The sequence below is a fragment of the Sus scrofa genome, chromosome 1 (genome assembly GCF_054392235.1).
Source record: "Sus scrofa isolate SSC_HxYL_T2T_F1_AM1 chromosome 1, Sscrofa_HxYL_maternal_Yorkshire_Landrace_v2.0, whole genome shotgun sequence".
NCBI lineage: Eukaryota > Metazoa > Chordata > Mammalia > Artiodactyla > Suidae > Sus > Sus scrofa.
The window spans coordinates 233,200,229-233,213,059 of NC_139383.1; the positions used below are offsets into that span (position 1 = coordinate 233,200,229).

At 43.2% G+C, this 12,831-nt stretch overlaps 1 protein-coding gene and 1 long non-coding RNA gene across 5 annotated transcripts in view; one reads left to right on the forward strand and one right to left on the reverse strand.

The window, feature by feature from the left end:
• The window catches only part of PIP5K1B (phosphatidylinositol-4-phosphate 5-kinase type 1 beta), a 340,526-nt gene that overhangs the window by 317,040 nt on the left and 10,655 nt on the right, over positions 1-12,831 (forward strand). For 2 of the 3 annotated variants that reach the window (XM_021064629.2, XM_084987622.1), the window contains one exon: positions 260-377. In XM_021064629.2, the coding sequence (XP_020920288.1) occupies positions 260-377 (118 nt within the window). Of the gene's footprint in view, positions 1-259; positions 378-7,494; positions 7,937-12,831 lie in introns of those variants that run through there. The other variant, XM_021064626.2, reaches the window with a different exon arrangement.
• The window catches only part of LOC146407055 (uncharacterized), a 116,160-nt gene continuing 107,759 nt past the window's right edge, over positions 4,431-12,831 (reverse strand). For both annotated transcript variants that reach the window (XR_014822758.1, XR_014822756.1), the window contains exons 2-3: positions 9,527-9,580; positions 4,431-6,064 (exon numbers count right to left, since the gene is read on the reverse strand). This is a non-coding gene — a long non-coding RNA (uncharacterized LOC146407055). The remainder of the gene's footprint in view (positions 6,065-9,526; positions 9,581-12,831) is intronic.

The following is a 12,831-nucleotide window of genomic DNA, read 5'->3' on the forward strand; positions in this document are numbered from 1 at the left end:
GCCCACAAACCCCTCTCAGAAATGCAGATAAGTGTCTCATAGGCTGAAGCAGACAGAGAAAAGGCACTGCCCACAAGGCCAAATTCTTTCAACTCAGGTGAGCATACCTCTAGGTATCACCATATCTCCTTCGAACTCCCCAAATTTGTTTTCTTCCCCAAAAGCTTTCCCACCTCAGCCTCCTTAACCATAACTTTGGAGGGGTCCTAGGATTTTGTTCTGAAGGACATTGGCTCACCATTCTTCTTTCTTTTTCCAGTAAAGGGTTACCTTCCAGTTCAACCTTTACCTTGGAAGAGGGGACCATCTATTTGACTTCTGAGCCAAACACCCTGGAAATGCAGGATGATAATGCCTCTGTGCTTGACGTCTATTTAGTAAGTAAATCTCTGGTTGTTTCCCCTTCCCCTCCTGGCTTAAAAAGGGACCCAGGCCATAGTTTATACAAGAACAGGTTCTATAAGATCAGGCCTGCCTGGGTTTTAAAAGAAACAGTAGCACTCTGTCACTTGTACAAATGGTGTGTCTTTTCACAAGTGTGTCATCCCTCTGTTCCTGTAGAACAGCATGCAGAACATCTAGGATAAAATGTTAAATCACCATATGTGATGAGAACTGATCCCCAAATGTTGAAACCAAGTGGGGCTCCTCGGGGTCATTACCCACAAACAACTGTCTTCTTTGACTCAACTGGATCCACCTCTGTGTGAATCATCTTTGCTTTGGGCTTACTCCCTTGATAAACTGGAAGCCTAAGAGGTAGAGAACCAGGCTGTGGAAAAAACCTGAATTCAGTGCCAGGTAATCATGGCTCCCACCTTCCCTCAATTGTCACCAATCGGCTACATGATCTCCTTAGAAATTTCTCATGGTATCGAATTAAGCCAATGTGGACACTGCTTGGGCCCTGACTTGGCCTATCGCCCTCTGCCTTGGCGAGGGAAGATCCTTTTTGTTTGGGTTCATGGAGCCAAATAATGAAACTGAAGCTGAGATCAGTGCTGCGCAACTTTCTTCAATGGCCGAAGAATGGAGAAGCAAGAACTTAGTTGACAGATCAACCCACATAATGAGAAGGATTAGATTTTAAAGAGTAAAGACAAAGGGAGGGGGAGTGATGCTAAGAATGGGGAGGCATGTGCCTTAGTCTACTGGAGAAGGGGCGGGGCTTCTCCGAGGGAGCGGGGTGCCACCCTCTTTTTATCTTTTCTTGGTCCTTAATTTCTGGTCATGGCCGCCATAAGTGTGTCGTTTAATTTGTTAATGTAGTAAAACCAGCTCATAAGGAGACTGAGGGTCTGTTGGAGGTCAGATCTGTCACCTTCTCCATCCCAGCTGGTTCCATCTAGTTTCTTGGTTTGTTTCTCCTTTTAACTTCTGTTCTTACCTTGGCCCGTGTGACTTAAAGATTTATGTTAATTCCTGCTAAAGTTAGAAGTTGGCAAGTTTTGAGCAAGGTCCTGGAGCAGCCCTGGCAACACTCTATGTCCTTATTTGCCAAAGGAGGGAAATAACACCTGTCCTCACTGCCCCACAAGGCTGTGCGGAGGATCATGAGTGATCACATGTGGGAACACCCTTGAGTGCTCGTCAAGTTGTCCATAGAGCCATGATTGAATTGTTAAGATGAGGCCCAGGAGTTCCCGTCATGGCTCAGTGGAAACGAATCTGACTAGCATCCATGAGGACACAGGTTCGATCACTGGCCTTGCTCAGTGGGTTAAGGATCCAGCATTGCCGTGAGGTGTGGTGTAGGCCGAAAACATGGCTTGGATCCTGCATTGCTGTGGCTGTGGCGTAGGCTGGCAGCTGTAGCTCGGATTCAACACCTAGCCTGGGAACTTCGATATGCCATGGGTGCAGCCAGAAAATAAAATAAAATAAAAAGTAAAAAGTTTAAAAAAAAAAGAAAAGATGAGGCCCAGAAAGATCCCCCGAAGGGCTAGACTGCAAAAGAGGAGACTGAGTATTTTACCCTACAAAGTACATCCCAGGTTCATTTTCCACCTCTTTGTACAGCTGCACGAAGTCTCATGAAATGGGAGGTGCTGGTTCAGGGTTTTCTACTGTGTGTGTGTGTGTGTCTTTTTCAGGACTGCACTCATGGCATATAGAGGGTTTTCTACTGTGTGTGTATGTGTGTGTGTGTGTCTTTTTTAGGACTGCACTCATGGCACATGGAGGGTTTTCTACTGTCTGTGTGTGTGTGTGTGTGTGTGTGTGTGTGTGTGTGTGTGTGTCTTTTTTAGGACTACACTCATGGCATATGGAGGTTCCCAGGCTAGGGGTCAAATTGGAGCTGCAGCTGCTGGCCTATGCCACAGCCACAGCAGTGTGGGATCCGAGCCATGTCTGTGATCTATACCACAGCTCACAGCAATGCCAGATCCTTAACCCACTGAGTGAGGCCAAGGATCAAACCCTCATCCTCGTGGACACTAGTCGGGTTTGTTAAACACTTAGCCATGATGGGAACTCCAGGATTTTCTACTTTTTAAAGCTTTGCTGAGCCTAAGCAAACCCTCTCCATCCCTCTCAGTGTGCAGGCTCAAGTTTGGGCATCAACACCACGTGGGGTGTGTGTCTATAGCAGCACATCTCCACAGCCCCATTTTATGCTTCCCCGTATCCCCCAGCCTCACACTCTATGTCCTCAGGTGGTAGTCTGCAGGACACCAGTCACCCAGATTGTTACACTACAGCCCAAACCTAGCTAGTGCCTTCTCCCCTCTCCCAGAGCAACATCCAGAGTCCTTAAGGCCCTATGCCTGTCTGGTCGCCTCCCTGCCCGGACCACCTCCCTTACTCTGGCCTCCTTGCAGATGACATTCCAGCCACATTCTGACTGGAATGAGGTAGTACCTCATTATACTTTTGATTTGCATTTCTGTAATAATTAGAGATGCTGAGCATCTTTTCATTTGTTTGCTGGCCATCCATCTATCTTCTTTGGAGAAATGTCTATTTAGGTCTTCTGCCCATTTTTCAATTGGGTTGTTTTTTGCTGTTGTTGCATTATGTGAGTTTGTACATTTTGGAGATTAAGCCCTTGTCAGCTGCATCATTTGCAAATATTTTCTCCCATTCTTTAGGTTGTCTTTTCAGTTTTGGGGTTTTTTTTTTTTTTTTTGGTTTTTTGTTTGTTAGTTTTTGTCGTCTTTTTGTCTTCTTAGGGCTGAACCTGTGGTATATGGAGGTTCCGAGGCTAGGGATCTAATTGGAGCTGTAGCTGCCGGCCTATGCCAGAGCCACAGCAACATCAGATCCGAGCCACATCTGTGGCCTACACCACACCTCCTGGCAACGCCAGGTCCTTAACCCACTGAGCGAGGCCAGGGATTGAACCCGCAACCTCATGGCTCCTAATCGGATTCGTTTCTATTGAGCCATGACAGGAACTCCTGTCTTGTCAGTTTTATTTATGGTTTCCTTTGCTGTGCAAAACTTTTTAAGTTTGCTTAGGTCCCATTTGTTTATTTTTGTTTTTATTCCTATTGCCTCGGGAGACTGACCTAAGAAAACTTTTGTATGATTTATGTCAGAGAATGTTTTGCCTCTGTTATCCTCTAGGAGTTTTATGGTATCGTGTCTTATGTTTAAGTCTTTAAGCCATATTGAGTTTATTTTTGTGCATGGTATGAGGGCGTGTTCTGATTTCACTGATGTACGTGCAGCTGTCCAGTTTTCCCAGCACCATTTGCTGAAGAGACTATCTTTTGCCCTCGATCAGACAACAAGGTGATGTGGCAAGAAAAACAGATAAAAGGACACAGACAAATTTGAGTTTATAATAAACATTGATTATTTTTAAACTTCAATAGAGAATGTGAAAGTTCAAGAAGAATGGTGTAAGGGAAAGAGTTGGGTATTGTTGGAAGAGCACAGGATTCTGTTTTTCACTGAATTATAGTTGACTTATGTTAGCTTCAGATAATTTGATATATATACTCCATATAAAGTTATTATAAATATTGGCTATATTCCTTGGGCTATATATATATTACCTACATCCTTGCAACTTGTTTATATCTAGTAGTTTGTACCTCTAAATCCCCTTCACCTATCTTGTCCCTCCTGTCACCTCTCTCCCCTCTGGAACCAATAATGTGTTCTCCATTTGTGAGTCTGTTTTGTTATATTCAATTGTTTGTTTTTTTTTTTTAAGATACCACATACAAGTGAAAACATAGAGTATTTGTCTTTCTTTGTCTATTTCACTAATTATAATACCCTCCAGCTCAATCCATGTTGTTGCAAATGGCAAAATTTTCGTTCTTATTTATGGCTGAGTAGTACTCCAGTGTGTGTGTGTGACATCTTCATTCATTCATTTATTGATAGGCATTTAGGTTGCTTCCATAACTTGACTATTGAAAATAATGCTGCAGTGAATATATACGTGCAGGTATTTTTTTGATCTAGTGTTTTCATTTTTTTCAGGTATATACTCAGGAGTGGAATTGCTGGGTCATATGATAATTGCATTGTTTTTTTTTTTTAATTTTTTGAGGAACCTCGTACTGTTTTCCATAGTGGCTGTACCAGTTTATATTTCCACCAACAGTGTACTAGGGTTCCCTTTTCTCCACGTCCTTGCCAACACTTACTGTTTGTTGTCTCTGAAGATAACCATTATGACAGGTGTGAGGTGATGTCTCATTGTGGCTTTGATTTGCATTTTCCTGATGTTTACACATGATTAGTGATGGTGAGCCCATTTTTTAATCAGGGTGTGTGTGTGTGTGTGTGTGTGTGTGTGTGTATACATCTACACACACACAACATACACACAGAGGAGAAAGAGAGTTGTCTTGGTTATTTCAAATAGTGCTGCAGTAGTGACTGGGGTACATGTATCTTTTTGAATTATGGGTTTTCTCTGGATAGATGCCCAGGAGTGGGATTGCTGGATCATAGGGTAGCTCTGTTTTTAGTTTTTTAAGGAAGCTTTATACTATTCTCCATAGTGGTTGTACCAATTTACACTCCCATAAAGAGGCTAGGTGGGTTCCCTTTCCTCCACATCCTCTCTGGCCTTTACTGTTTGTAGGTATTTTGATGATGGCCATTCTGACTGGCGTGAGGTGACAATGAGGTGATACCTCATTATAGTTTTGATTTGCATTCCTCTAATAACTAGCAGTGTTGAGCACCTTTTCATATGTTTTTTGGTTGTCTGTATCTCCTCTTTGGAGAAATGTCTATATCTTCTGTCCATTTTTTGATTGGGTGTTTGGTTTTTTGATATTGAACCTACATGAGTTGTTTTTATATTTTGGAGATTAAGCCCTGGTCGGTCACATCATTTGTAACATAGCGTTTTGAATAATAATTATAATGGCCACACTGAGCTCATAAGGTATGCAGGCACCATCCCAGTGCTTTTCTTATGCTAGCTCTTTCAAGAGGCAGGTGTTGCATTTGTCTCATATAAGGAATCTGAGGTTTACCTGATCAGTTCTCAGAGTTCGTCAATGGCAGAGCCAAAATTCAAATCTAGCTCCAACTTCAACACACTATCACTAGGGTGTTAGTTATCACTGTAGTGTTAACCAGGAGGTAGCTCATCACTGTCGTTGTTACTGACCACCAAGTCGGTCTCATTGGAATTATGCTCCTGATGAAAGTGAGAGATGGATCTAAAAAGGAAGAAGTGAGGGTTTTATTTTGAGAAATTTTTTTAAAATTCCACTTTCATCGTCATTTATTTTTCTCTTTTTTTTAATTTTTTTTTTTTTTGAGGTTCTAGTCTAGCAGTTCTTAAACCTTCTGATCTCTGGATCCCTTTATCTTCTAAAAATTGAGGATCCAAAGAGCTTTTGTGTATGTGGGTTACTTTGTAATTTAAAAATTAAAATGAGAAAAGTCATTCATTCTTTCAAAATAATAACTCTACAATGTTATTTCCATAACAAAAATAAACTTAATGAAAAGAGTGACATCATTTCACCATTTCACATTTTTGCAATCCCCTTGTCTAACCGAGGAGAAGAAGCTGGATTCTCAGCTCTGCTTCTCCATTGGTCTGGTGTGCTCGGGCACATCACCGTATTCCACCGTGCACCTGTGAGAGGGAAAGACCAAAAGGCAAGTAACATCTCAGTATTATAGGAAGATAGTCTTTCCTCCTGGATCCCCCAAAATGGGCCTCCCCACACCATTGCTCTAATACTTTACCTTAGTCTCTTCACCTCTTGCAGAACCAAATGGGACATGAATTAATTAGAAATAGGCCTGGGATTCTATACTCTATATTATATACTATATACTCTATATTCTATATATATTTTATATACTATAAGTTATATACATACATACCCTATAGTCTATAGCTCTGCCTCTCATTAATCATTGATCTTGTATTAGTCACCCTTTTTAGCCCTCAGTTTTTTCATCCATGAAATGGATCATTAAACCCCCTCTTAAGACCCCTCCAGCTCTGACTGGGCATGACCTATTCTAAATGTCAAGGATTTTTTTCCAGAATAGCTAGAGCTGTTTCCCCAAATTTCCCTATTTCATCACATATTCTACCATCAACCTTCACAGTATTTAATTTTTGTGGCAATACATCTAGAAGTTCTGCCCCATTAACTTATAATTCCAGGAAGTATTTTCATGCTGGAGATTTTTATTTTGCATGCTTTTCCAATCTGAAAAGATACAGCTCATTGCCTTCCCTTCAATATTTTCATTTGCCTCCACATTGCAAAAGAGTGAATGGCAGAGAAAGTGTCAGAAGGGAAAACCAATCTAGCCTGTACCTTTGTTCTCCTTGCTCTTGACCTCGTTAGAATCCTCTTTATCACAGCCATCCTTACTGAAAGGGCAGTTGAAGATTTCTGTGGTGACATTGTGTTAGGTGTTGTAACCAAACATAGTCATCAGATTTCTCTTGTAATGTTCTCCTTTAAGAATTGGTAGGTGCAATGAATCCTGTAATGCTATTATATGTATACTAATGGACAATGCTATTTATATATCCCTTTAAAATATGATTTAAACTCAAGTGATTCATGTACATCAGATAATATAAGAAACTTCCTTTTTAAAGACCCTCTCACAGAATTCCCCCTGTGGCTCAGCTGTTAATGAACCCGACTAGTATCCATGAGCACTTGGGTTCAATCCCTGGCCTTGCTCCATGGGTTAAGGATCTGGCATTACCATGAGCTGTGTGAGCTGTGGTATAGGCTAACGGCTTCAGCTCCGATTCACTCCCTAGCCTAGGAACCTCCATATGCTGCAGGCGTGGCCGTAAAAAGACAAAAAAAAAAAAAAAAAAAGATCCACTCACATTATGTGCATGTAAATCAGACCAGCTTTCCTGCTTTTTCCAATGACTTGACATGAAATTAAAAGGACAGGTTACCTGAAAAGGCCACTAATTGTTCCATCATCCTTATTCAGGCATTTGGTTCCTAGCTATCACCTGGAAAAGGCCATTCATTCACCTTCACACTAATCATTCTAGGCTATCTGATTTGTTTTCAGATATTCAACTCAAGGGAAGTGTTTTTGAAGATGATTTTATCCAGTGACCAAAGATGTGTTTTCCACTGAATTTTGAGTTGACGACACAGATGAGGGTATTTAAAAGAATACAACAGAAATGAGCAGGCTCTATTGATTTTAAATGGGCAATCACACAGTCTTCATAATAGAGCCAGATTCCACTTTCTGAATGGTCTCAGCTATTCTAAGGCACCAATCACTGTAGCTGTTATGTCAGTTCCTCAGGCAGCTTCTTTGCCTGATACGAATGTAATTTGGTGTTAATGGGAAGAGGAACAAGCAACAAAAAGCACTGCAGCTGAAAAATGTCGTGGGCAAGAATGTCCTTTTTTATGAGTAGCTGGGAATGGGTGGGTAAGTGGGAGATAATGGGATTGCTTTTTAAAATAATATAAACATTTCAAAGAGGGCTGCCAGAAAACAACGATTTTCTTCTCTTATTTAGTCCTGAGGTTATGCCCCTTTTCTTTTTACACTTTCCATATTAACAGCCTTGCAATAATATGTCCTTGCATCCAGATAAGTGTTTCTGCAAGATGTCTGTTTGAAGTGCAAAAATAGCTGTGAGCAAAGAAACAGTTAAGCCATTTATTTTTCAGCCATGCCAGTCTGGGAGATTAGGACTCTGATGTGCAGCTGCTGGACAGCTTGGTTATTTAGTGTGTCTTTAGGGTGGTTAATAATACTCTTTGATCATAGGATGAAGGGTGGCAGAGAAGTGAAAATGATTGAATTAACAGCTTATCATACTATTAAGTGGGAGAAAAGCCTGAGAAAAAGAAGAAAAACACTCTAAATTAGGTCACGGGGGTCCTAGAAAATTCAGTGAGACTTTGTGGCAAGACAGACTGCATTTCTGGACTTGACTCCGACCTGACTTGGCTGGCATCGAAGTTAATGACCTGTATGTAAAGTATCAAGTCTCTTTAATCACTCCTTGCATGAGCCAGCATTGGCTGCTGCCCAAGATATTTATTCGAAACAGTGGCAATTCTATCCCTGCTCAGCAGAGAGCTAGATTCCCCATCAACCAAAGATGCTGCTCAAGGTTTTGGTAGGTTTTAGAGCAAAATAGGAAGAGAAGAGGCAGAGGCTGCCTTTGGTTTGGAAGGCATTTCACCAGAATGTCGTTCCCTTCCACCAGTATGACCATATCGAGAAATGAAGAGATTTCAGAAAGGGCAAAATAGGACCCTTTTTTTTCTTTCTTTCTTTTTTTTTTTTTTTTAATCTCCAGGAAGGATGATCCTCTTAAGTCATTGAACAAATACCGTTTCTAAGACACGTGAAAGGGCTGAAAAAGACCTGGCTACCTGAGCCCCGTGGCACCTAGAAGGGATTCCTGTGCTCAGACAAGAATGACGCCAGCTTCAAATTAATGAGGCAACCTGTCAGTCTGGATTTAGGAGGTCACCGTAGGAATTTTTTTTAAAACAAACAGTATGAAACTATGGTTTAAGGATTAGCGTAGGTAATTGGAGTCAGAATTATAAAGGCATAACTGGCTTTTTAGTTAGGTGAGACCCAGAATTAACAATTGAGTGACGGCAGGCAGGGTTTCGGTGGATATTTTTTTCTGTTTTGTCCTAGCTTTGCAATGAATTGTGGCCTCGTGGGCCAGCTGGATTTCCACCTTGCTCAAGGCCAGTTCTGCGTCCAGCTTGCCCGAGTCTCCTGTCCATCCCAGCTCCCTGCCTGCTGGTCCCATTATTCTTCTTTCTGTACCTCCTAACCCTGGCCTCTCTCTCCTTCTCCACTCTCTCTGGGCTCTGCCTGCTGCTTCTCTTTCTGATCCTCATCTCCATCTTTTCCCTTGTCATAGGAAGCCAGTGTCCGCTAGCCTCCTGAACGTTTCCAACTCTTAGAAACAGAGAGTTTGAGGAGGAACAGTTTCTAATGTATGAACTTGGGTTCCACCAGGCCCTGAGCCTTCAGGAAACTGCTAGCATATTCAAAAGGAACCAGGTCAGGGACACATGAGAACCGTAGGGAAAGCAAGTCGAAATCCTACCATGGACCTCGTGAGCAGGGCTGTCTTCTTTCATACTGTTCACTCTCCTGGGATCTGAGGAGGAATGGGGAAAATGAGTGAAAAGGAGAATGCATACATACTGTCCACTTCATAAAAAACTCAGGCCTCCCCACGTGGGACGGGTGGTGTGTGGTTGAGCCTGGAGTGGGACATGAGGACCTGGCTTCCCTTTGGTTTCTCTGTGCCTGTGCTCTGCAGGCTGTCTCAACAAAGTACCACAGCCTAGGGCTTAAACCACAGAAAGGTCTCCCAGTCTGGAGGTTAGAAGTCTGCGGTCAAGGTGCTCACAGGGCCCGGGCCCTTCTGAAGCCTCAAGGAAAGGATCTTTCCTAGCTTCTGCCAGCTTCTGGTGGTCCACGTGGTCCATGGTGTGGTCTGACTTGCAAACTCTAATCTCTGCCCCAGTCTTCACACTGCCTTCCTCCCTGTGACTCTGTGAGTCCTTTTTATTTATGAGGACACCAATGACTGGATTTAGGGCGCACCCTCCTCCAGTGTGACTTCATCTTTACTAGTTACATCTGCAAAGGCCATATTTCTGAATAAGGTCACATTCCCAGGTGAACATGAATTTTCGGGGACACTATTCTACCAACTATACTGCCTTACTGAGGACATGGAAAAGGACACACATGCTCTTCCCGAGGCTTGGCCCCATTCACTTCTCTTCTCCCTGGCTAAGTCACTGTGAGGTTGAGTAGATGTTTCCAAATTATTGCAGAGTTCCTAGAGTGGCTCAACTGTAACAAACCCAACTAGTATCCATGAGGATGCAGATTCAATCCCTGGCCTCACTCAGCTCATTGCTATCAGCTGTGGTGTAGATCACAGGTATGGCTCAGATCTGGCATTGCTGTGGCTGTGGCATAGGCCGACAGCTACAGCTCCTATTTGACCTCGGGTCTGGGAACTTCTATATGCTGAGGATGCAGCCCTAAAAAGAAAAAAAAAATTATTATTGATTCCTCACAAAAAAGCGTCCAGTAAATGAATGTTGTAACAGATACAGTCACTTGTTGGGGACATACTGTGCAACAGAAATAAAATCCTGGAGTTTCCGTCATGGCGCAGTGGTTAACGAATCTGACTAGGAACCGTGAGGTTGCAGGTTCGATACCTGCCCTTGCTCAGTGGGTTAACGATTCGGCATTGCCGTGAGCTGTGGTATAGGTTGCAGACGCGGCTTGGATCCTGCGTTGCTGTGGCTCTGGCTTAGGCTGGCAGCCACAGCTCCTATTCGACCCCTAGCCTGGAAACCTCCATATGCCGCGGGAGCGGCCCAAGAAATGGCAAAAAGACAGAAAAAAGAAAGAAAGAAAGAAAGAAAATCCCTGAGGATGGACCAGGGCATTCGTATTTTTTAAAAACTCCCCACATGTTCAAGGCTGAGATCCAGTCAGCTTGTTGACAGGGTTTTTGAGCTCTGAGCATGTTAAATTCTCCTGTGCTGGATTTAAGGGAAAGCTATGTCAGACCCCTAAGATCACCTCGTATAATGGTTGGCAGTTAGCTTTGCTTTACATCAGGGGAAAAATGAACTTGGTTCTAAGGTGAACCCTACCACGGTCAAGTTTATGAACGGAGTTTGAGACTGAATTCCTGCAGCAGACCCTACTGCCACCTGCTGGTTGGAAGGCGCCTCTGACCAACCTGGTAAGAAGTGATTGAGGTCTTTGAATTGAAATCCCCTATTAAGTGGGCGGGCGAGGCTCAGAGGATTGTCTCAACCCCGGGATACTTTATGGTAGCCTCTCAGTGCTGTGTAGCACGCTGAGCAGGGCACATTCTTCAAGTGGCAAAGGAGGGGCACTCTGACAGACCCAGCATCTACCACCATTAAAGGTGGACTGGAGGTGGCAGTTACAATCAGTCACAACAGTGAAAGTGCTGAACTTGCCTAGGATCCTAGCGTGCCCTTCTCCCCCATCAGGGCCAGTTCCACTTGAGCCTCTTTGAAAAGGTCCCTCAGCCATTTGGGGATTAGGACAGACAGTACTTCTACTGCTGAGGCAGCGGCTTTAATGAAGTATCAACAAGTATGGGTGGAAAAAGCCCCTTTTTCACTTTCAGTCTTTGACAGGTTGTTCCTTAGAGCCTTGCCACCCCCAGGTGGCAGTAACTGACAACAGAGGATAGGATTAAGTACAATATAGATCTTTTTTTTTTTTTTTTGCTTTTTTAGGGCCATGCCCACGGCATGTGGAAGTTCTCAGGTTAGGGGTCAAATCAGAGCTGCAGCTGCCAGCCTATGCCACAGCCACTGCAAAGCTAAATCCACACTGTGTCTGCGACCTATGCCACAGCTCATGGCAACACTGGATCTTTAACCCACTGAGCGAGGCCAGGGATCAAATCTACATCCTCATGGATACTAGTCAGGTTCGTTATCACTAAGCCACAGTGGGAACTCCTATAGATCCTTATTTAAAAAAAAAAAAAAAATACTTTCCAAATCCCAGTAAAGGCTCCTGGGCATTTCCTAGAACAGCCATAACAAAGTACCACAAACTGGGTGGCATAAACAACAGAAATGGATTGTCCCACAGTTCTGGAAGCTAGAAGTCCAAGATCAAGGTTGGCAGAGTTGTTTCCTTCTGAGAACTGTAAGGGAAGGATATGTTCCCTCCTTGGCCTATGGATGTCTATCTTCTCCCTGTTTCTCCTCTCTGTGCGTCTGTCTCTGTGTCCAGATTTCCCTTTTTTAAGGACACCAGTCATACTGAATCAGGGCTCATCATAGTGACCTTATTTTACCTTACCTCTGTAAAGAGCCTATGTCCAAATAATGTCACATTGTGAGGGACTTGGGGTTATGGCTTCAACGTATGAGTGAAGAGTGGGGATGGGGGATAATTCAATCTATGCTGCTACTCTGTGTTGCTGTAAAGAGAAATGGTACCATGCTGAGAGAGGAAAGTCTTGAGGGGGGTACAGCTTTTAGCTCCTCACTCTTGACTATGGCTAAGGCCACTGGCATTTTACCCTTTCCCTTCCACCATAGGGAGAGAGAAGCCAGTGGCCTTGTTCCAAGGCAGTGCTCCTTTTCAAATGAAACCAGTACCATATTCCTCTCCTTACTTTTCCAGAGTGAATGTGGTTGTTGCCACAGGGCTCTGTGATGCATTAGATGATAAGGTAGCCATTTAGATTTGCAATTAGCAGAAGTCACTCTCTTGCTGCAAAGTCCCCTGTAGAATTGTCAGCCTGTATAAATCACTGATGCCCTCAGGCTTCTCTTGGGCCTTTGGAAAACAAATTAATCAGGCAGGGAACTGTGTTAAAAT